General features: G+C 48.2%; 1 protein-coding gene across 1 annotated transcript; it reads left to right on the plus strand.

The window, feature by feature from the left end:
• The first annotated feature begins 1,026 nt into the window (after nt 1–1,026).
• PRX (periaxin) lies at nt 1,027–23,817 on the plus strand. The gene is made up of 7 exons (XM_089478595.1): nt 1,027–1,073; nt 10,526–10,581; nt 12,058–12,159; nt 12,860–13,024; nt 13,563–13,722; nt 14,677–14,870; nt 16,410–23,817. Exons 4-7 carry the CDS (start codon nt 12,998–13,000, stop codon nt 21,762–21,764), a joined length of 5,736 nt encoding a protein of 1,911 aa, XP_089334721.1. The 5' UTR covers nt 1,027–1,073; nt 10,526–10,581; nt 12,058–12,159; nt 12,860–12,997; the 3' UTR covers nt 21,765–23,817.
• Nucleotides 23,818–23,928: the final 111 nt, after the last annotated feature.

Below are 23,928 nucleotides of genomic sequence, written 5' to 3' on the forward strand. Positions count from 1 at the left end.
GGAGCACCAATAAAGGTGGGAGAATCCGGGGCAGAGAATGCTCTGTCAGGCCTTGTAACTGTAGGGTAGCTACTTGAAATATGGAACAGGGCTCCTGTCCTTTATGATGAGAGGTCTTGCAGCCCCTTTGAGACTCACTGAAAGAAAGAAATTGGCAGCATGAGCTTTCAGAGACTTCAATCTACTTCCTCAGAGCAGGCTTTAGGAAAGCTCATGCTGCCAACTTATTTCTTTCAGTGAGTCTCAAAGGGGCTACAAGATCTCTCTGCAGACTGTTTCCAGAGGCGAACATGGCTATATATCTTTGAATTCTGAGTGTGCAAAGACAGCCAATGTAGCATAGTGGTTTGAGTGTTGAACGATGACTCTGGGGATCAGGAATTCAAAGATATAGCTGTGTTAGTCTGAAGAATCAGTATGTAGAGATCTGACTCACTGAAAGGAAGGCATTGGCAGCACGAGCTTTTGTAGGCTTCAGTCTACTTCACCTGGGTTCAAATCCCAGCTGGGGCCACGGGAACCCACTGGTGCTGGTGAAACGTCAGGAATAAACTCTTCCAGAACACGGCCATGGAGTCCGAAAAACCCACAAAAATCTATGGATGCTGGTTGTGAAAGCCTTCGACTTCCCACTGGGTGACCTTAGGGCAAGCCACACTCTCTCAGCCTCACAGGATGGGACTCATGGCAAACCCCCTCTGAAGGCAAGCTGCTCAGATTTGGGTCTTGAGATGGCACCCAACAACATCCGATTGCAGCCCAGCTCCAGAGCATGTGCAGAGGGCATTTCTCTCACCCCCCTTTTTTCTTCCGGAGGGGGCGTGCTAAGCCAGCCCTTTGGGGTGGAGTAGGGGGCGGCTTCCAACCCTGCAAGCCCTCCCAATGTGGGGCAGGGCTGGCTGGCTCCCCCCCTCCAAGCCCCCTCCATTGGCTCCAGACTGACCAGGCCTGGCCCTCCTCTGGCTGCTGCTGGAGGGCTGTCCGGAGCCGCCCCCTTCCTGCCCGGACTCCCCCGGACCCCCCTCCATCCCAGGCAGTGGAGGCTCGGGGCAAGATCGGAGCCAGATCGCTTGGTAAGTGTGGCTTAGATGCTGGGGGTTCTTCTCTTCCTTCCATCCCAGGATGGCCTACCTTGCAGGGAGGGGGTTGGACAGCCTTTGGGGTCTCTGCCCCCCTCCGCCCCCTTTTTCGCACCCCACTCCCCCCCCCCCGATTTTTAGGGAATCTGGTTTTGGGAACCACTTTGACAAGGGTCCAGTCCACACTGGTGAAACAATCCAGTTTGAGACCGCTTGTACTGTCCTGGTTCAATGCTAGGGAATCCTGGGCTGCATCCATACTGGAGAAATAACCCGGTTTGGCCCCGCTGTAACTCTTTTCTGGCTCAAGGCTATGGAATTCTGGGAGCTGGAGTTTGTTGTGGGGCCCAGAGCGGAGCACAACAAACTCCAACTCCCAGAATTCCATAGCCTTGAGCCAGAAAAGAATTACAGCGGGGCCAAACCGGGTTATTTCCCCAGTGTGGATGCAGTCCTGGGAACTGCCCTTTTGTGAAGCATTGAGCCTTCTCTGTCAGAGAGCTCTGGGGCCACGGTGAACAACAATTCCCAGGATTCCATAGCATTGACCCATGGCAGCTCAAGCAGTGCCAATCCGGATTATTTCTGCAGTGTGGCTGCAACGTTAGAGACGGGATGGAGGCGCACCAGTTCCTTTGCAGAGTTTGGAAAAGTGTCTTGTTGCAAAGCCTCAGGTATCTGTGTTGTGTTTGTGCCATTTTTGTTACATTTTACTATCTGCCAAACTTTTAATGTTTTCAATAGAATTGTTTGCTTAATTAGGTTCTTTTTGGAAACTTTTGTATCGCTCTTGGTTCAGCTGTATTTTGTGTCAGGTTTGTGGAGTCAGCGCACCAAACTTTGGACACTGACTCCAGCTCTTTCATAAATAGCAAACGTAGATGAATCGGTTGTGACAAATTTGCTGTAGTAAAATGGTAGCAGAAGGCGCCTCATCATCCCCATGTGAACCGTCAAGCTATTTAGATGGATAGGACATAACAAATACATTGTCCGATGAAGTATAAAATATTAGTACAAAATAATACGTTCGCATGTACAGGTCGAGTCTCTCTTTCCCGAAACGCTTGGCACCAGAAGTGTTTGGGATCTTGGATATTTCTGGATTTGGGGATATTTGTGAATACCTAGTGAGATATCTTAGAGATGGGACTCACGTCTAAGCTCAAAATTCATTTATGTTTCATGGACAGCTTATACTCATAGCCTGATGTGCATGAAACAAAAATAATGTGCAGTCGAAGGCTTTCATGGCCGGCACCCATAGTTTTTTGTGGGTTTTTCAGGCTATGTGGCCATGTTCTAGAAGAGCTTATTCCTGATGTTTCGCCAGCATCTGTGGCTGGTGTCTTCAGAGAATGCTGGCATGGAAGAGAGTGGGGTATAAAAGTGTGTGTGTGTGTGTATAATTTAATTAAAAATAATTAAATTTAAGACATGAAACATTAAAAGCACTAAAATGAATTAAAAGGCTACATACAGACTTTCAAAACATGAAGAGCCCATCTCCATCAGATTCTAAAAACCTGGTGGCATAAAAATGTTCCAGCTCGTTTTAACCCACTGGTTTCCAAATTTTGGTCCTCCAGATCATTTGGACTTCAGCTCCCAGAATTCCTGAGTGTTGGCCAATCTGGCTGGGGCTTCTGGGGCTTGAAGTCCAAAACACCCGGAGGACCAGAGTTTGGAAATTGCTGTTATTTAACCCTTGGCCAAAGGAGGAATTCAAAGCAGTTGGATTAAGCCCAGGCTGCCGACTACTTTGGCCCAGAGACTTTTGTTTGTGGGCAAGCTATGTCTTGCTTCCCATTGCGGGAGGAAGACAGGATAGAAATCCTGGAAATGAAATAAATACATTAAATAAATGTCCCTTTGGCAAGCCTTTTCAGCCAAGTGTCTGATGGATCTAGGCCTTTTTTCTCCTATCCACCACAAGAGCCAACCCTCAACCTGCCAAACTTTCAGGTAGAAGACTCAGAGACAATTCCCAGAACCTTTAATTCCACTTCTAGCTTCTCTATATGCTCTCAGCTGGGTAAGATGAAGAGTCAGAGATCTGCCTTTGCTTCGTAGTTTTTGCACAATGGTAGTGAGACGCCAAAGAGCACTTATCAAAGAATGACCCATGTTTGTGCCATGAGTGCAATGAGGATGCTACATCCTGGATGTTGCATGACTTGTGACTTCCCTTGCAAGGTGTGGCTTGGCTTGCTTTCTCCATAGCACCACAAGTACCTTCTCTGCAGGTCTTCACTGTGCGTTTTACTGGAGTTCCTCCAAGGTCCAAAGTATCTTTCTGAGGGCCCTTTCTCACTCGACAATTATAGTGCTACGTTTCCATTTTACGTGCCGTAGCTGCATCCTATAGAATCCTGGAGTTTGTAGTCCAGTTAAAGTGGAATCATACTGCTGTAATTATGTAGTGTGAATGGGCCCTTTGTCTCTATACAGGGTGCCTTTTAAAATTCCCTCCATCATATTAAACCCAGCAACAGGCTTCTGAATCAATGATGATCCTGCTTCTTTCTCTTTCTGCCCAACTCACCTGAAGCAGCTACCTGATACCTTCAGGACAGCTAGGCTGCTGCTGCTTTACCTGATGGGGCAGTTGTGAAGGGTTTTGCTTTTTAAAAAAGCTTTAAAATTTAAAGCATCTGCTCCACATTTGGTTGCCAGACAAGTCTACCTGTGCATGGCAAAGAAAGCCCTCCTTCGAACAATGGCAGAACAGGTCTCCGGAACGCCCTGCCACAAGATAATGGTAACGGAATACTATCTTAAGATGGCTTTAAAAGGGGATCTGACATATCGGAGTGGGAGGAGAGTAGCGTGGTTGGGAGGTATTGCTTGATGGCTTGTAGGACCTCCATGTTCAGGAGTAGTCTGATGCCCAGCTGATCTCCCAGGGTTGTTTCTTATGGGCATTTTTGCTGAGCAGAAAGCGTTCAGACTCCAGGCTCTTCCCACCAGGAAGGGTGGTGCGGAGAAGAGCGGATGAGCTGTCCTGGGGCTTCATAATGCCAAAGGCCTGTGGTTTCTATCCCATTTCCCTTTGGCCTGGCTGGCTTCTCTGGGAACAGCCTAACTCCTGGTGGGCTGTGGCAACCATCCCAGGTTTTCCTTCTGGGGTGTGGGATGGAGGGTCCCATATCCTGTTGTTATGTGACGCTTGGCGTCTTAAAAGAGAGGCTCAGGGCTCAACCCCGAGCCTGGAAGCCTCGCCAGGAGAGATCTGGAATCCCTAGTCCCAGAACTGGACTGGAATTACATTTTCTCTCTGTACTGAGGAGTGCTGAGTCTTTGTTTCCTCCCTCCCTTTACTCATTCCACCACACATCCAATGCGGAAGAGAACCAACCATTATTTTCCTTCTCTGGCTTTTGGGCCAAAACCTATGCCAGCCTCACTGGGTTGCGTTTGTGCATTTGCAGGGAAGGGCCTGGACAGTTTGTCTATCTGTCTTGCAGAAATGATAGGGATGATTTCCTGGATCTTGCTTTAGTGGACTGGCTCGAACCCGAGATCCTGTCTAGCTCTGGTGGGCCACAGCATTTCAAATCTCCAGCCTCGTGGGATGTGGACCATTTGGCCAATACTGGCTTGCTGTCATCTGTTTTGTCCGAAAAGCCACAATTGCCAGGGTGCTGGCTCTCAATTAAATGCTGCTCAGGGAGCAAAAGGCTCTATTTACTGCCCTTAATTGAATCAAGAATTCTGAAGCCGAAGGAAAAAGAAGTGTTCCCTTTTTACATGCGGATGTATTTACCATTTAAGGTAGGACAGGCAAAGTCCAGCCTGCAGGCTGCATGTGGCACTTGGGACCCAAAACGGTGCCCCAAACAGTGCCCCATGCTGCATCTACACTGTAGAATTAATGCAGTTTGACACCATTTTAACTGCCATGGCTCAATGCTATGGAATTCAGGGATTCATGAGATAATTTCGCCTTTTCTATCAAAAAGCTCATAAGAACCAGCATGGTGGAGTGTTTTGATCATTGGACTATGACTCTGGAGACCAGGGTTCAAATCCTAGCTCAGCTATGCAAATCTACTGGCCAAGGTTACACTCTCTCAGCCTCAGAGGAAGGCAAGGACAAACTGCCTGTGAAGACACTCACCAAGAAAACTCCATGGTTGGTTCGCTTTAGTGTCACCATAGGTCCAAAACAATTTGAAGGCACACAACAACGATCAGAGAGCTCTGGTGCCACAACAAACTACAAATCCCAGGATTCCATAAGTTACAGCCCTGACAGATGTCAAACTGCATTAATTCCCCAGTGTGGCAGCAGCCCTGGACCTGTTTCTCGCACTTCCCCTGAGCGCCCAGAGTATGAAACCTGAAAATCTCTCCAAACTGAGACTAAAATCATAGATGCTTTTGCATTTTTCAAAAAGGAAAGTAAGGACACCCTCTGCCAGGTGTACAGAGAACTAGGACTATCCCACTCTTGGGAATAACAAGGGTGATGCCCCCCTCCCCGGATGAGGAAGGAAGGATGTGCTCCAAGCTAAACTGGCGACAGAGGGGCGTCCGGCTGGGAGCACCGAGGGCTCATCCGGACCCAGAATTAGCAACAGGATGCTGGAGGGTGGGGTTGGGCAAACTCTTAGAGTGTGGGGAAGGTGAACTGAACTGTTCATTGCTCCAATGCTTCTACCCCAGTGTTAGGAATGAAAAGGATGATGCTTGATCTCATAACATCCCATCTCAGGGTTACTCGTGGCTGGCCTTTTTGGCTTGGCCTCTCCCTTCCAGTCAGGGCCATTGATGAAGTCCATCCTGGCTCAGGTTCTCCCTTTCCCATCCATGTTCAGCATCAGGACCCTTGATTCTGCTCTCCCCTTTGAATGGCCAGGATAGACAAGGAGGCTTTATTTCCCAAAGCGGGGTGCTTAGGAGAGCCAGTGTGATGTAGTGGTTTGAACACTGGACTAGGATTCTGGAGACAAGGGTTCAAATCCCCCCACAGTCCTAGAAACCCACTGGGTGATTTTGGGCAAGTCACATCCTCTCAGCCCCAGAGGAAGGCAACGGCAAACCCCCTCTGAACAAATCTGGCCAGGAAAACCCCATGATCGGTTCACCTTAGAGTTGCCATAAGTCAGAAACAATTTGAAGGTACACAACAACAACAAGCAGGGTGCTTAAGCTGAGAATCCTAGGCTTTCTTGAAACATGTTGGGGAATGGCAGTGTCTCTGTGGATGTACAGAACGCATTCATCACCAGCTAGTCAATAGTATGTGTTGTAACCATTTATTGAGATATGGTAGGTAGTACCCAAGAGAGAGAAAAAGGAAGGGTCTTTCCTGCCCTGCCCTAAGTGGGATTGGGAAAAGTGTGGGAGAGAATGGTGCAGGTGACTTGCAGATGGGATAAAGGGGATGTTTGCCAGTGTTGACAGATATTCTTCAGGGTTTCACCAGTGTTGACTTAGGCCCCAAATAGACAGGCCAAAATAAAGCTGCTTCGGGTCACTTTGGAGGTATGTTGTTTAAATGATGCATACATCCTAAGAGTCCAAAAGCTGTGCCAAAGCCATGCTCCAGTCCTAAGGACTGGAGCATGGCTTTGGCACAGCTTCTGGCCTCTTAAGATGCATGTGTCATTTAAACAGCATACCTCCAAAATGACCCGAAGCAGCTTTATTTTGGCCTGTCTATTCGGACCCCTTTATGTTCTCCAGGGTTTTGCTCATAAGCTGGTTCTCCTTCTAGCCAAAGCCCAATGGTCCTCAACATCTTCCTTCCCCTGCTTTCCTTGCTGCAACCTCCCAGTCTCTTGCATTCTCCTCCCTTCATTGCTCCTGCTTTCTCCCCCTGGAACTCCACCCCAACTCTTTGCTCCTTTTTCTTCCTGAAATGTGTAGAAGAACACTTGGAGGAAATGCATTCCAAGAAAGCGCTTCCTTCCATTCTAGGAATGGGGAGAGGAGAATAAGCAAAAACATTTCCTTCCCTTCTCACAGGCCTCTGTGGAGGGTGAGGGGTGGAATAGGGAGGCATGAAATGGTCCTTCAGAAGGAGGTGACAGCAAGAAAGATGGGATTGAGAAGAACCGAAGGAGGAAGATGTGAGAATGGCATCTTTGGGCTGTTTCCCCTTTTCTCCAATCAGAACTTTCCCAAGTTTGCACATTTTTGCCTGTACAGTATTTGGTAAAAAATAAAGTACTTTTTTAAAAGATGACTGGGGAAAAAGTGAAGTCAACAGATTTCTCCTGTCCATCCCGGTCTGACTCCGCCACCATCTATCATTTTGATGCTGTTAATGCTTTACTCAGCTGAACTTCCCTCCCCATCATTTCTTTACTTGCTCCTTTCCCTGGTTGCATCCCGCCTGTATTGAATTATGCTAATCCCATCCAGAACATGTCAGCAAATGTGGTGGAGCCTTTACTAAATCCAGGCCAAACTACGACTAGCCCCCAACAGGCCAGTTTTATGTTCTTCGGGGGCCCCAGGAGTTAAAATGAATTTTTGCAAAACTTATGTTTTGAGAGGTCCCCATGTGCTTTCTAGGAGCTCAGGAAGCCACTCAAATATGCCCCTGTCTCTCTAGAGGGCATTTTGGGGCACTGCATATTTTTTGCAGGATGAAGAGCAATGGAGAATTTGACCATCCAAGATCTCCTAGAAGTCTAATGCAGCCTCTTAGCCTTCCACAGTTGCCCACTCTTGTCCTACCTGATAGTCTCCCTTTAAGTGCTAAGCAGGTCTGACCCTGCTTAGTTTCCAAAATCTAGTTGTGCTCAAGATGGACTTGGTATTCCCTGTTGCCTGGCTTGACTTCTGTAGCATCTGGGGCAAGGCTGGGGGACTGGCACAGAACCCTCCGCCCGGCCTGCTGGGTTCTCCACAGTTATTGCCAATCCAGGCCTGGGTTGTGTGTTCCCCCCACACCTCTGCCGCCGCCACTCCATTTGCTGAGCCTACAAAATGCCTGGCATTCTCCTGCTTTCTTCCAGCAATGGCCATGTTGCTGGTGACGCTGAGTGCGCAGAGGGAGGAGGGGAGACCTGAACAAGATGCTTATTGTCTTGCTTTCTGAGTGGGAGCAGATCTCTCTCCACAGCTTTATGATCAGAGGTTAGTTGGATGAGGAGCAGAAAAGGCCTTCATTCCGGAAATTTCACCTGCTGGCACATGCATGTCTTCTGACTGCATCCCTCCTTCCTTCAGGTTCAGGTGCCTTTCCAAAAGTGTGGGAGGGGAGTCCTTGCTATATGCCACAGTGCCACTGCGCTAGGGTTGCCAGATCTCAGAGCCTGGACCCTAGTCTACAATTTTCATGCATCTTCTCCAGGCAGGAGATGAGGGTACAAATTCTTCAGTTTTGGTGTACTCCATTCAAGCCAAGAGGAAAGGATTGCATGTACATTTCCAGAGCAGCAGCTTGTTACAAAGGCCAATTCTTCACTGATCTTTTCCCACCTGCAACTTGCAAAAACTCTCTGAAGGGTGAATCTTTGTATTTGCATGGCTTTAACTGTCATAGTTCCATGCTGTGGATTTCTGGGATTTGTAGTTTGTTGTGGTACCAGAGCGCTCTGACAGCCAAGACTAAATAGCTCACAAAATTACCAGTACCAGAATTCTATAGCATTGAGCCATGGCAGTTAAAGCGGTGTCAAACTGCATTATTTCTGCTGTGTAGATTCAGCCAGTGCAGTGTGATAAGGACCTAAGCCTGCTGCCTGCCAGATCAGGGAATAAATACTGTCCCCCGTCACATACTGTGGTGCAAAACACACTGCAGAAGTAATCTGGTTTGAGACCGCTTTAATTCCCCTGGCTCAGTGCTAGGGAATCCTGGGAACTGTATTTTATTCTGGCACCAGATCTCTTTGACAAAGAAGGCTAAATGTCTCACAGAACTACAGTTCCCAGAATTTCCTAGCATTGAGCCAGGGCTGTTAAAGCGGTCTTAGAGTGGATTATTTCTGCAGTGTGTTTTGAACCTATGTTTATTCCATCCATTGTAATTCCCATCCTTGAGCAGAATTCCAGTCCCACTTGATCCAGCAGCACATGGATTGTGTTTCTAGGAATCAATCCAGTCTGAACCTACCTAATACTAAGACAGAGCTATGGCAAGCCTGTCTGCTTTAAGTTGGGATCTCTTGAAAGGGATCCAGGAGGCATTTGCCTTTCCCCAAGACTGCCCTTGCTTCTTGGTGGCAGCCAGGGAAGGACTGGTGCCCGTAGGGCTCTCTGAGGAGGTGTTTTAGGAACCGTTCCCAGAATTCTGGCAATGCCTGTGAGGGCTTGGCCAAGACGCAGCACCCCTTTGTCTCCCTGGGCCTGGGAATGTGCGGCATTGAGCCCTGACCTTTTGGGGAATGGTGTAGCGTGGGTCCCCGGAGTCCGGGCGTGGGAATGAAATGCCACCCATCAGCCAGAGCCATGGGATTCCACCAGCAAAGGGAGGGACTAAAGAGGGAGATCTCCTTGGTGCTTGAGCAAGGAAGGAGAGAAAGAAAGAAAGAAAGAAAGAAAGAAAGAAAGAAAGAAAGAACAAACCAAGGAACAAACGAATGAGCAGTCAGCATTGAATGGTTGGATAAAGAGAGAAGGGAATGGGCTCTTCTTAAAGAGTCCTGGGACAAGAATACCATTGAGAAGAGGTGGATGGTGTTGCCTGCCACAGTCCAGACTTGGCATTATCCAGGTCTTCTTTCCCAGAGGCTATAGGGCTTTCCATACCACAAAAAAGGCTGGAAGGAGATAAAAAGATGAGCCCTGCTTTCCTATAAGACTTCCCACCCCCATGATCCCTTCTCTCTCCCCTGTGTATCTTCACAGGCATTAAAAGGTTCATCTTCAGTCTCCTTGGACTCCCATCTGCATTGATCCCACCTCCTAATGGTTCTTGAGATCCTGAGTTGAAGGCTTTCATGTTTTAATCTAGCTCTTCTTTGTCCTTCTGTGGTTTCATGCCATCTCTTACAGCAGTGGTTCCCAAACTTTGGCGTTCCAGATGTTTTAGGCTTCAGCTCCCTGCGTTGACCAGTCTGGCTGGGGCTTGATGTCCAAAACACCTGGAGGACCAAAGTTTGGGAATCATTGTTTAAAGTATAGTAGTTGTTACATTTCTCTTTTTTTAAAAAAAATCTCTTGGGCATTCTGGGAGGATAGCAGTTGAATGGAGTAAACCTTTCTACAAGAACTAAAATAATAGTAAAATCAAACCTGTTAAATAGGGCCAGCCTGAGAAGTCGCATAACCAACCTGTCCTCTCCCCTTGCCACAGCTTGCTGTCTTTTTTCCTTCCTTCCTTCCTTCCTGTGCTATGCTTAATTGTCCCGATGCATCCTTCCCAGTTCTATTCACCTCTACTGAAATGCAGGTGCCTCCAAGGAGGTGGAAGGCAACAGAATAATAGTGCCAGAGGAAGAGGTTACAGAAGCTGACACACTAATGATCCTTTCTCCTTTCTGCAGTTGCAGAGGGCCACCCACCAGAAAGCCATGCATTCAGGAGTAGACAGCAGTCAAGAGTAAGTACCCCATCAAACACCACCAGTTTATGTTTCAGCCCCTGCACTGGGCTGTGCTCCCCTTTCCTTTGGACTGGCTGAAGCAAAAAGCTAAGCTATAGCTGCAGACTGAAAGGAGTGCAACCATCCTTCCATTCACCCCTCTACCATCCCAGGATTACATAGACAAGACAGGCTTTCTAATTATGGTTTTGTCATGTGATTGGCTTTTATACCCATTTTTCAGATGGGTCCCTTGAGACTTCCCCAAAGCTTAGTGTTAAGTCTATGGGTCTGCACAGGCCCCAATGGTAAGTGCTTAGCACCTGTTTCCAGAGAGAAGGGGGCAATGGTGGGCAGCGGCAGCAAAATCAGGGGACAGGTGGTCTCCTCGGTGCTTTCCTCTTTATGGATACAAAAGCCGTGTGCCCTCAACCCATGTCCAAGCACCACATGTTTCTCTTCCAGGAGACTGGGACAAAGAAAGCAAAAGACGCACTGGCTTATATGCAGAGTCCACTGAGTCAGGCTTCCTGTTTCTCGCAGTGCTCCACAAACAGAGCAAAGAGGCCATAGGTCCCCCTCAGAGATGCTTTCCCCTTACAACTGATAGTCTGCCTCCAAAGATGTAGGCTTCATTTCATTATCACGACATAGATCTCTCATTTCATCCTCCAGAAAACAATCCATTTATACCCACACCTGAAACACATCTCAGGTTGCACAAAAGATAGTTGTTCTGTTAGTAGAAATGCCCGATGCGTCTTGACCTGTGTGTATTCTTCAGGCCTTCTTCAAGGAGTTATATAAAATCATAAAAGGACAACTCATAAATACCGTACATTGTAACACATTACAAAAAAAAATCACAATTACATTAAAACATTGCCTGCTTGGCCATGGAAACTCACTGGGGGACCTTGAGCAAGTCACACAATCTCAGCCCCAGGTGAAGGCAATGACAACCTTCCTCTTAACTTGCCAAGCAAACCCCATGATAGATTAGGATTGCCATAGGTTGGAGATGACTTGAAGGCACACAACAACAAGACACAAGAGTTTACTGCCTCAGTGCAAAGGAGAAGCAGAAGCTGTGTAATTGCACCAATGTAGTAAAACAGTCATGGGGTTATGATGGTTGCTCAGGGAGAGGTAACTCTCTGGTGGGGGAAGAATTTTCTCTGCTGTTGTCCCCCCCCCTCCAACCCCTTACACTGGCATAACAAACCATTCTGTTGGCATAACAAAGCATTATACTGGTGTAATGCACCGACAGGATACCTGCCAGAATCTCAATACTCTCAAAATTCTCAACAAGGTTGTATTCCGTATGAATGGCCCAGTGTGTTTCATCCAAGAGCCAGTCGCATGGCTTTCTACAGGAAATGTTAAAGAGAGATTTGCTCTTGGTACCCTGGATGGGAATTTGCAGGCAGGAGGTTCCTGAGATGTTTTGCAGACTGGCTTCTCACTGTCTCCTTGTTTCCTGTCTTCCAGCTAACAGAGTCGAAAGGGAATGAGCAGCCTGTCCTGCTCCAGACTCTCGCAAATCCCCATCCACACCTGTCCCCAGAGGAAGCTGCTGATCCGGAAAGAGTTGTAGGTTTGGAGATGGACTGGGGCAATGGGGTTGTTTGTCTGGATGATCTGGGGAAGAGAGGCTAGGGGAGGAGGTAGATCAGGCTATCCATGGGTGTGAGTTAGAATGGATGTACAGTGGACCCTCCACAGTCACCAGGATTAGGGACACAGGATGGCTGGGGGTTGGTTCCAGGCTACCAAAATCCATGGATGTTCAAGTTCCATTAAAAACAATGGATAGTAATGTGGTGTCCTTTATATTAAATGACAAATATGAAGGTTTGCTTTTTGGAATTATATATATATATATATATATATATATATATATATATATATTTTCACGCCATCGATGCTTGAATCGGTGGATAAAGAATGTGTGGATACTGAGGGCCAGCTGTAATTCATGGATCCCAGTTCTGGAAAAAGAACAGGATACAAATAAATATAATAAATAATGATTAGATGGGCAGAGACAATTGGGGTATTGGGGCTGTTTCCTTTTTGACTTTTTACTGTGAGTGGATAATAGCTAATGGCTTCATTGTTGGTGTTGCAGTGAATCTACTATGGGCTTTAGTTTGAACACCAAAGGAGCTGAGTCTATTTAGAGGCTGAGAGTTCTAGGACAGAAGCTGTCATGGTTAAACTGGAGCCAAAGTGGCCTGACTGTGTTGTGCAGCAGGCAAGGAGCCATTCACCACTCTCACTCTTCTTCCAGGCCCAAAAGGAGAAGCTCCATGAGGAGTTGAAGCGAGTGCTTCAGAGGAAAGGCGAGAGCCTGCGAAGCACCGAAAACACTGTAGGCGACGAGGAGGAAGAGCAGCCGTTGCCTCCACCTCTGAGTTTATCAAGCGAGATGGAGGCCAAAGTCAGTGCCATGGAGGTGAGTAGGGTTGTCCCCCTGAGATTTCTGAGCCAAAACCGAGACCTAGGGGTGGTCATAAGCATTATGCATTAAGTACCAGCCACTGTGGCTCACAGCTTGTCGTTCAAACCTGCACACCATTTTCCTTTTAGGAAATGAAGACAGAAACCTTAACAAAAGGGGCTGTTTCCAGGTCATGCTGAAATGCATGTATAAAGGTACTTTAAAAATCTCAAGGTGTGAAATACTTTAGGGAAGTGAACCGTTTTGTGACAGAATCTCAGTGATCTGAGAAGCCCTTCCTCACCAGGATGAGAACATTTTTGAGTCATCTTCACATTGCTAGTATCAAGTCTACCATGAAATTAGGTTCTGTTTCTCTGGATAGCTGGCAGACAAGAGTTCAACCATTGAGCCATTCAAAGAGACGGTGGCAGAACAGTGTGCAGGTGGATCTAGTTTCCTTCCCAGTCATGGTTGCTCAAGGCAGCAGCACTACAACTGTGCACCGGGTAGAGCTTCCTTTGCAACCTTTCTTTTACCTCCTTCCCTGCAGAAAACCATTGAGACCTCTGACTTGCTGGAGGTCATTGTGGAGACAGAAGCAGAAGCTGGGGTCAGTGGGATGAGTGTGGCCGGAGGAGGGAAGGAAGGCCTTTTCGTCAAAGATGTGCTGAAAGACTCGCCAGCAGCACGAGCACTGAGCCTCAGGGAAGGTGAGCAGCCTCCAAAAAGCCAACTGGGAATGAAGATCGATTGTGGGGCAAGGTGGGGAGACCTAGGCCTGAAGAACAGGGATCCTTACTCAGCTCCATCACAGGCATCTTGGCCACATTAAGCAAAGTCACACCCCAAACACACAAATCAATCCATCACCCAGTCAATAAATACTGCCCATTTGTCTCCTGTGGGAAAGCCCTTGCAAGCTTTCTTTCACTGCTTGGAGAGCCTTGTTTGGTGGATCCCAGTGTCAGTGGAGTGTGTATCCGCTCTGGCTTTTAGCCTGAACTTTAAAGGCACTTTCCAAGGTGCTCAACTCTGTTCCCCAAATTCCTTTGGATACCTCCTTTAAAGTTCAGACTAAATTCCAGAGCAGATTTAACAACCTTTTCTCTATCATGGAAGCCACCAGCCTCTGCTTTATAGAGTGGTGTCCCAAGTCCTTCTGATGGCCAGTGACCTTAACTCAGCGGTTGTGGATGCTCATAGGGCATGGTGAGGTTACAAAATGAGAAGCCAAGAAGAGGTCTTCCTGTAAGATCTCAGGCCTCTGCAAGTTTTCCAAACTCACAGGAACCCCAAAACTCATGCAAATTTCCAGTTCAGACATCACAAAATGGGAGCATTACTCTGCTACTTGGTGTCAGCCCAGCCAATGGAGAGGATGAACAGTGGTGATATGTAAGGCCTGATTGCCACATACTTACCAAATGCCAAAATGTTAGCCTAGCCAACTCTTGAAATACAAGAATTGGGACATCCAATATCAGCCTGATATGGGACCAGACTTTAGGACCACAAATTTGGAATGTCCCTACAAAATGAGATGCTTGGGAATCTTACTTGTACCTGGCCGAGCTAGTTGGGAGAGATGTTGGGAAGTTGGTGGGCACTGCCCTGTCTGCCTCAGCAGTAGGACCAACCCTGTCGTAACACCTTCCTCTCTGCAGGTGACCAGCTCCTGAGTGCCAGAGTGTATTTTGACAACATAAAGTACGAAGATGCCTTGCAGATCCTCAAGTGTGCTGAGCCATACAAGATTTCCTTCTGCCTGAAACGGACGGTGCCCAGTGCAGATGTCTCCCGCAAGCCTGGAACCTCCACCTTTGAAGTGAGAGGCCCCAAAGCCAAGATGGCCAAGCTGGTAGGTGTTACTGAATCGTTGCCAGGCCTTTGAGCTGTGCTGGCTGGCCATAGTTCCCTCTTTTCCAGGGAGCAGAGTCCCTTTGGGTGGGAGGAGGTGGTGCTCAGAATGTTCATCTGAGATCTCCTTGATCGATCGCAGATGGTAGCAGCTGATGGGGACAGGATGCAGGGGTGGTATTACAGAGATTTAAATGCAGAGTGTAAGAAATATTGGAGCAAGGTGGAGTTATCGATAGAGTTCTCCATGCAGAGAGGACCAGATTCAGAGGGAAAACAAGAGGAGGTAGCCATCCTCTACATGCCCTCTTCAAGTACAGCTGCAAAGAAGCTTTACACTAAGCAGGCATATACAATGATTTCCTTAAAGTGGGCCTTTGATATCCATTGAAGTTTGGTTCCAGGATTCTCCATAGGTACCAAAATCCCTGGATGCTCAAGCCCCATTGTATGCAGTGGCATAGTAAAATAGTGTCCCTTATATAAAAATGGCAAAATCAAGGTTTGATTTTTGGATCATGATGATGGGAATATTTTCAAGTCATGCATGTGGAATCTGTGGATACAGAATCCATAGATACAGAGGTCCGATTGTATATGCATACAAACAAAAGTTTGTGTCCCCCTCTTCTTGTTGCTGTGTGCCTTCAAGTCACTTCCAACTTATGGCAATCCTAAGAGAAACCTATCATGCTTTTGTGTTTTTTTTATGTGTGTGTGTGTGTTTTTGAAAGATTTGTTTAGAGATGGTTTGCCATTGCTTCCCTCTGAGGCTGAATGGACCACTCAGTGGGTTTCCATGGCCAAGTGGGGATTCGAACCTTAGTCTATAACACTGAAACCACTATGCCACACTGACTATTTAGGGTTAGTTCCTGATTACAAATGCATGAAGTTAAAATATGGCTGGTATTTCTTGGTCTTGACCTATTTGCCTCCCCCTCAGCACTGGGATACAGTCCCAAGAACCATTTTGAATTTGAATGTGGGTCTCCTGCTAATGAAATTCTTCACCCTTGCTGTAAATCAGGGGTAGACAACAGTGGACCATTTTTCACCCCCATATCCTCTCCCAAGTGTTCTGCACCAGTGTTTCCAAAGGGACTGAAAGTGATGTGACATCACTTCCACTTGAAAATGGAGCAAATGGGGTTTTTTTTTAAGCCGGGGTCTGGGTCTCAAGGGCTGCATGCAGCCTGCAGCACTTTGCCCATTCCTGCTATAAACATGATGGTGCTATTGCAAAGTTGGAAGTGCACACAGTACATATGATGTTCCCTTTTGCTGAACCAGCTCAGGAAATAGAAGTCTTTTGTTGTGGAGGGTTTTCCCCCCTTTCTGATGAAGACTCCTATAAAATATTGAGATTTGAATACTTCTGCATGAGCTGAAGTTGGTCCAGCAAAAGAATCCATTTTCTCTCAGGGTGTGTATTCTCCATGAGATAAGACAGAGTTTCCTCCAGGAAGGACATTCCTATTTCATGGTATCTCTCCCTGGCTGGACAACTCACACAACAAACCTTTGGTCCTTTCCACAGAACATCCAAAGCCTATCGTCTCTGAAAAAGAAAAAGAAGAAGAAAATAGCAAAAGGCTTGGCAAAGGAACCACAAGAGGCAATAAACCTTCGTGACAGTGGGGACCTGGCAGGTGGAAAACTGGAGATTGCACCAGTTGACGTGGAGTTCTCTCTGCCCAAATTCTCCAAGCTACGCAAGGCCAAGAGTGTTGGCGAGGTGGCAGTCACTGAACCGAGCCCAGACCTTTCTCCCTGGCTGTCTTCTCTAGAGACCAAACGGCGAAAACTGAAATTCCCTAGGTTGAAGGTGAAGGAAGCGGCAGCGGCAGCAGGTATGGCAAGAGCTGAAGGTCCTGAGACTCGTCTGGAAGTGAGCCTGCCCAAGGCTGCCATCGGGATAAAAGCAGCCGCCAAAAAAGAAGGCGAGGGGAAGGTATCCAGGTTCACAGTCCCTTTCACCAAGGCCAAGAAGGCCAAACAAGAGGCAGGGGGCAAAGTGGAAGCTGGATTCCAGGCCCCTCAAGTAGAACTTGACCTCCCCCTGCCTAAAGCTGGGCCCGGTGGGGAGTCACCCAAAGCTGGTTTTAAAGGGGAAGGTTTCAAGATCCAAGCACCTCAGATTGGGTTGCCCAAACTGGAGGCAAAGCTGCCCAAAGTGAGTACTGGAGGGATGGAGGTGCCAGAAAGTGATCTACAGATAGGGCTAAAGCTCCCCGCGGCAGAAGTGGCAGCACCCAAAGTAGATGTAGACCTCAGCTTTCCCAGACTGGAGGGAACGCCTCCCCCAGAAGTTGTCCCCAAAGAGGAAAGCTTCCGAATCAAAGTCCCCAAGTTTGGGGTCTCTACAGAGGAGAACAAGCTGAAGGTGCCTTCAGGCAAAGTCCCGGCCCTGGAAATCGCCTTGGAAAAAGACAAAGTAAAATCCAAAGAGTTGGAAGAAAAGCTGAAGGCAGGGATGACAGTGCCATCTCTGGATGTGGAGGCTCCTTCTGTGGACCTAGAGCTCCCCCTGCCCAAGGGGAAGGCTGAAGCAGAGGTTCCCAAGTTGAGAGCGGAAGTCCCAGAGGTCTCTGTCAAGCTCCCTTCAATCAGCCTAGGCAAGCTGGTCTCCAAAGCTCAAGAAGAAGGGGAAAGCAGATTGCCCCAGGTAGAACTTGGTGTTGGGAAGCCAGAGAGCCCCAAAATAAAATCCAAAGGCCCCAAGATCCAAATTCCTGGGTTTGGAATTTCCCTGGCAGAACGCAAGTCAGAGAGCAAAGAAGCAGAGAGTAAGGTGACATTTTCGGGGCTGAAGATGCCCTCCCTTGACATCTCTGCCCCCAAAGTCAGTGATGTGCAACTTCCTAAGGCCACAGGAGAACTGGCTGCCCCCTTTGAGCGTGCAAAGTCAGAGCAGGCTGCCGAAGGGCCTGGATTCAGGTTCCAGATGCCCCAAGTGTCACTCCCGAAATTTGACCTCCCTGCCAAGGCACCACCCACTCCCCCCCTCCAAATTCACACCAAATCTCCTAAGCCAGTAGGTGATGTGAGCATGAAGGTCAGTGTCCCAAAGGTGGATCTCACCTTGCCAGCAGTGACATTACCTGACATGCAGCTCCCCAAATCACCATGTCAAAAGCCAGAATTGGACATGTCAGTGGAGAAGCCCAAAGTAGAAGTAGCTGTCCCCTCGGCACGGCTGAGCTTCCCTTCTGGAACTGTGCCAGCACTGGATATTGATATGCCCAAAGTTGAGGTTGGACTGCATTTGCCAAAGATTGAAAGAGAGCTTACCGTCTCTGAGCCACTGCCAGCCAGGGATTATGAAATCAAGCTGAAGTTGCCCACCTTTGAGACTGTGACCAAAGACCTGGATGTGGAGCTCAGTGTCCCCACATGCCGACCTGATCAGCCTGAGTTGGAGCCAAGCATGAGGACTTTTGAGGGACCAGATGTCAGCGGGATGGTAGCCAAAATTCCTAAGGTGGATCTTGCTTTGGGCAAGGAGCTGCCAGAAGCTGAAGGGAGGCAAGGCCTGGAGATTGGCTTGGGAATGAAAGGCAAACCATTGCCAAAGATCAGCCTAGAACGAGAGGGTTTGGCTTTGGGTGCCAAAATGAAGCTGCCATCTGTAGAGATTCCTGCTGTCACTGTCCCAGATGTGACCATTGAGAGCAGCAAAGTCTTTGAGGCTGAAGCAAAGCAGAAGTCCCCAAGATTTGCTTTCCCTAAGTTTAGCATTTCTGGACCCAAGGTTCGAAAAGCCAGTCCAGAGGTATCAGCTGCTGAGGTGGAGTTCCCAGAAGCTGCTGACAAAGGCTCAAAGTTGAAGATGCCAAAGTTTGGGATTTCTTTCCCCAAATCCAAATGGGGAGCAGAGATGGAAGACCCCAAATTATCTCTCAGCATTGAAAGGAAAGCTCCTGAGAGGTCTGGTGCTGTCTCTGAGCCTCATGTGGGTCTGGATTCTGAAAGTAGGATGAAGTTGCCCACCATGGATGTTGAGGTGCCTAGTGTGGCAGTGGACATTAGTCTTCCCAAAGGGAAGGCAGAAGACCGGTCTGGTGAAGAGGCTGAAGGACCTTCTCCTGAGGTTGGCATAGACCTCCCAGATGTCAAGTTGAAAGTGCCCAAGTTATCATTGCCCAAATTTGGGGGCAAAGGCAAGGAAGGGGAGTTGGAGCTCAAAAGCCGTGAGGTAAAGACACCAGAGAAAGAGGCCAAAGCCAAAGTATCCAAGTTCAAGATGCCATCTTTTAGCATGATGCGCAGAGATGTGGAGGTGTCAGGCCTAGAAGCGGAAGCAAAGATCAAGAAAGGTTCTGGAAGTCCCAAGGAAAAGGGTCCATCTGTGAAGATGCCCTCTGTGAAGATGCCAACGTTGCAACTGTCCTCTCCTAAGCTGGAAACTGATAAAGGGAAGCTGCAGCTCCAGGCTCCAGAACTGGAAGTTAAAGTCCCCCAGGTTGAATTAACCAGGATCAGCAGCAAAGAAGTCAAAGCAGAGGCAGGGCTGCTTGTAGGGTCAGAAAGTCCCAGCTTCAGGGTGAAGGTGCCATCCCTGGAGATTGCCATGCCAAGCCCTAGAGCTGAAGGGGAGCTGGAGAAGCCAGTGGTGGACGTCTCAGAGGCTGACATCAGAGGCTACGAGGGAGAGCTCAAGATCCCCAGTATGCCTTCTATTGGCATTTCTGCCCCCAAAGTAGATCTGGACATTAGTCTACCAACAGCTGGCACAGAGGAGTCCATCCCTCATGGCACTACCAGTGCAGATGCCAAGATCAAGTTGCCCAAGGTAGAGCTTCCCAAGTTTGGTAGGGATGAGGATGGTGGCCTGGTGGAAGCAGGAGTTCAGCTTCTGGGACACACACTCAGCTTTGGTCGGGAAGTAGAGAAAGAGGTGGAAGGAGTGGTGGAAGACTCTATTCTGGGTTCCAAGGTACGGGTGCCCAAAGTGGACATCTCTTTGCCCAAAGCCCGACTTTCAGATGCAGAACTGCCCCTAACTGAGGGAGAGGGGATGGCTGAAGGAACGGAAGGAAAGTTCAGGATGCCTTCTGTTGGGCTGCCGAAGTTCTCCACCCCTAAAATGAAGGCTCCAGAGGTAGAGCTTGACATGAGTTTGGAAGCAGCAGGAAAGATGCCCAAGGTCAAAATGAGTGGTCCTGTCATCAAGCTGCCCAGATTTGGGGGCTCCAGCTCAGATGGTGAAGAGGAAGCTGAGGTGGATTTGCCCAGGGTCCCACAACTTGAGCTAAAAGCTCCCAAACTCCGAGGGAGCACTGAGATGCTGAGCCTGGAAACTGGAACAAAAGAAGCCAAGATCAAGATGCCCTCTCTCCCCATTGGGTTTGGCCTAGGCAAGGCAGAAGCAGAGGCTGGCCTGGGAGCTGATGACAACAAGTTCAAGTTGAAACTCCCATCCTTAAGCATCTCCAAGACAGGGACTGAGTCAAGCACAGATACCCAGCCCCTCTGCCCTCCTGCTGAAGGAGCAGACTTCTCTTTCAAAATGCCCCATATTGCTGTACCAGATGTGGGGTTCTCTGTAGACTCTGAAGGGAAGAAGGAAGTGAAGGGAGAATCAGGGAAAGTAGCAGGTATGGCAGACCTGGAGGTGGATGTGGGAGGGTTTGAAGGCAGGCTGAAGATGCCCAAGATCAAGATGCCATCATTTGGGTCACCAGGTCCCAAGGGGGACAAGGATGCTGCTGCTGCTTCGCCTCCAAAACATCGACGGGGCTCAGGAGGGGAAGACCTAGAGGGCAGGAAAGCAGCCTTCAAGGTGCCCGGCTTGGAGATTTCAGCCCCAAGTATCAAAGCTCACGCTGAATATCAGATCGAGGGGACCCAGCTCAGATATGGTGGCTCCCAGGAACTGGAGGGGGGCAATAAAAGAAGCCACACTGGTAGCGATGGGAGGGAGAGTCCAGTGATCAAAGGAGATGGGACTGATCCTGATACAGGAAAGAAGTATAAAGTGAAGATCCCCAAGTTTGGACTCTCTTTGCCCAAAGCAGGACTGGAAAGCAAGGAAGGTGCCTCAGGGCAGGAAATGGAGACCAAGGCCAAGAGACCTATGTTTGCCCTGGGAAGGTCCAAGGCAAAGGGGCCTGAGGGCTCCCCTGGCCTTCTTGAGGGAGACGAAGAAGGTGATGGCAAGGGCATGACGGCCAAACTCAAGCTGAGGCCCACTTTTGGATTATCTCTCTCCAAGCCCAAACTGGGGTTGGAGGTTAATGGAGACCTGGAGGAGGCTTCCTCCAAGCTCAAGGTTCCCAAACTGGGCTTCTCCACAGCAGAGGAAGGTACCCAGCTCAATGGGGAACGGTCTGAAGCTTTCTTGCAGAATGGGTCCCAAGAGAGCAAGGGGAAGATGGGCAAAATCCGGCTGCCTCAAGTGGAACTCTCGTCTCCCTCCAAAATGACTGAAACTGATCCAGAGCTGAACCTCAAACTGGTGAGGGCAGAAGAAGCCAAGGAGGACACCCATGGCATTGGCAGCAGTGGAGGCAGCTCTGCCACCTTTGCAGCCTTGAAGGGTTCCAAGTTTAAGTCTCCCAAGATCACCTTCTCAGGCTTCAAGAAACGGAATGGGGAGGCAGCCTCAGGTGTCGTGGTCTCTTCCGCTGCCCGAACAGAGATGGCTTCGTTGGAAACAGGTGATGCAGGGGTCAAGGGGGAGAAGTCCCCCAAGTTCAGATTCCCCAAACTGGCGCTGAGCCCCAAATCCCATGGGGCGTTGGAGATCACTTCGGAGCACCCAGAGGACGAAGGGGGGTTGAAAATCAAGCTGCCCTCCGTGGGTTTCTCTGAAGAGCTTGGCTCTGAGGAGCCGGTGGGGACTGTGAGGGTAGTGACCAAAGCAGAGGGAGGGTCAGCGGCTGCAGTGTGAGGGAGAAATGCTGGCACTGGTCTGGCAAAGCCATGCCAATCTCTCTTCTGTATAACCACTAACTACAAGTGAGGGCAGGCTTTGGCATCAGCCAGGAGCGACTAAAGGAAGAAGTGAGAGAAACATTTGGACATGCTTTTGAGGCATGTGTCTCTCCCAGCATACCCCCTTTAACAACTCCCCCCTGAAGGCCACTGAAGCTCCATGCCTAGAAATTGGCATGTTTTCTTCTTCTGTGGAAACCAATGTGAAGAAATAGTCATGTCCCTTCGACTGGTCTATTTTCACAGGACTGCTTCACCCCAGCCTCAAAGCAAAGCCCTGCAGCTGGCCTCCATGTCTCCTGCCCTCCATCTCTGTTGTCCTCTTCATGAGTTTTGGGGCCAAGCCTAGAAGCTTCTATTCCCTTATCTTTGCATTTAGGAAGCTGGTCACTTTCAGAAGAGATGGTCGTATTTTATAAAACTAACTTAAGAATGGGGAGTGTGGTTTGTGAACAGAGGGAATAGGACATTTAGAGATGAGGGAGCTGTGTTCAACAGTGGACTGTTCTTCCTTAGAAAATGACTTACAGTATCATGAAATTGATGAGGATGCCAAGGGTTATCTAGTCTGACCCCTTGCCAGTAGAGGATTCAAAATAAGCAAGATCTTGCAGTGGAGATAAACCAGAAAATCAGGGGATGGGAAGTTCTGGGACGCAACATTTAGAGTCTTATTTGGGTGCCAGAAGCCACTTCAAGAGAGTTTTGAACAAAGGCAATGTTCCTAACAGACTGGGAAATACTGTCTCCTGTTAAGTCCTATCCTTGGTCCTCCATTTCGACCAAGAGGTGCCTGTGCGGTTATTGCTGCACCTTGTTTTTAAGGGTGTCCTTTGGAACTGCCAATGGACCCCAAAGGGCAATGAGATTACAAGGCAGAGAGCTGCTTTTCTCTGCAGGATACAGGGCAATATCTTGGTCCTGAAAGTTTCTTATCTCCAACCCAACCCTTTACACATCCCTTTCTCCCTCCCTAAAGAAAGTCTTTCCCTAACCCTCTCGCCCCTCTTAATCTTTCCTTAACAGAGTGATAAAACCCACAGATCATAGTTAGGCATTCTGCCCCCATGTTTTCTCCTCATCTAGGGATATCCCAGTAAAACCAGGAGGGGGCTCCTGTGCCTTTATGACTGTGCAAGAGAGGGAAGTTCAGGAGATGCTGCTTGTCACAGCAATCAGGTCACAAGCAACATTTCTGAAATGCTCTCTTTGGCACAACCATCTGAGAGACAAGAGTGCTTTCCAGTTCTCAATCTGGCAACCCTAGGTAGGGAGGCGAGCAGCACAGACCACCTAATAATGGAGTTGTTAAGTAAAAAAGGAGACACATAGGAAGGTTGGAGAAAACTCAGATAAATTTCCTTTGGGAGAGAAAGAGGGATATGGATGGAGGGTTGGGATGGAGATCAGAGACTTCAAGGCTTTATCCCTGCCAACCATCCTTCTCTGTTGCCTTCAAGAGGGTGGTTTTCATCCATAGCCCCCCAAGTGTACTTGAATTAGAAAAGTTTGATGGCCTCTCCTTTTTATTGCAGAAGGTTACAGCGGGAATCTCCTTTCTCCACAACATATGTTAAATGGGTATGCATTTTATTTCAGGCCTATCCTCTAAAATATCTTACTAGTTTGGAGAGCAGGGGCCAATTTCACTTGTTTTCAAAGGAAGCGTGTGAGATGCAGTGATCACATTTAAGGTGTTTACATTTAGGCAAGTAGGACAGGATCTCCATTCATTCAAGTCTTAGAAAAAAGACAGAAACATTGTCTTGTCACTCTGAGATGTACAGAAATCTTTTTGTTCTAAATGTTAACTACTTAGGCCTGCAGTGATGGGCTTTCCTCTTTATTTGCCGCTGAAATAAAAATCCCAGTAACTGCCTCTTTGCCAGATCATCTGTTTAATTCATTACCTTTAAGAAAGTAAATAAAAATATTACACTGTATCTTGGATACATTGAACTACTGCTGCTTTTTTTTCTATTCTGGGTTTGAATAAAAATTAATATGAGGACTAACATTGCATTTTTGGTGTCTTTTTTGCCAGTTGAACTCTCTTGAAAAAGCTTCAGTGACTAAACTGAAGCTGTCTTACTTTGGATGTATCGTGAGATGATGGGACT

This window comes from Sceloporus occidentalis, unplaced genomic scaffold, assembly GCF_023333645.1.
Source record: "Sceloporus occidentalis isolate IW3139 unplaced genomic scaffold, rSceOcc1.0.p SCAF_13, whole genome shotgun sequence".
Classification (NCBI taxonomy): domain Eukaryota; kingdom Metazoa; phylum Chordata; class Lepidosauria; order Squamata; family Phrynosomatidae; genus Sceloporus; species Sceloporus occidentalis.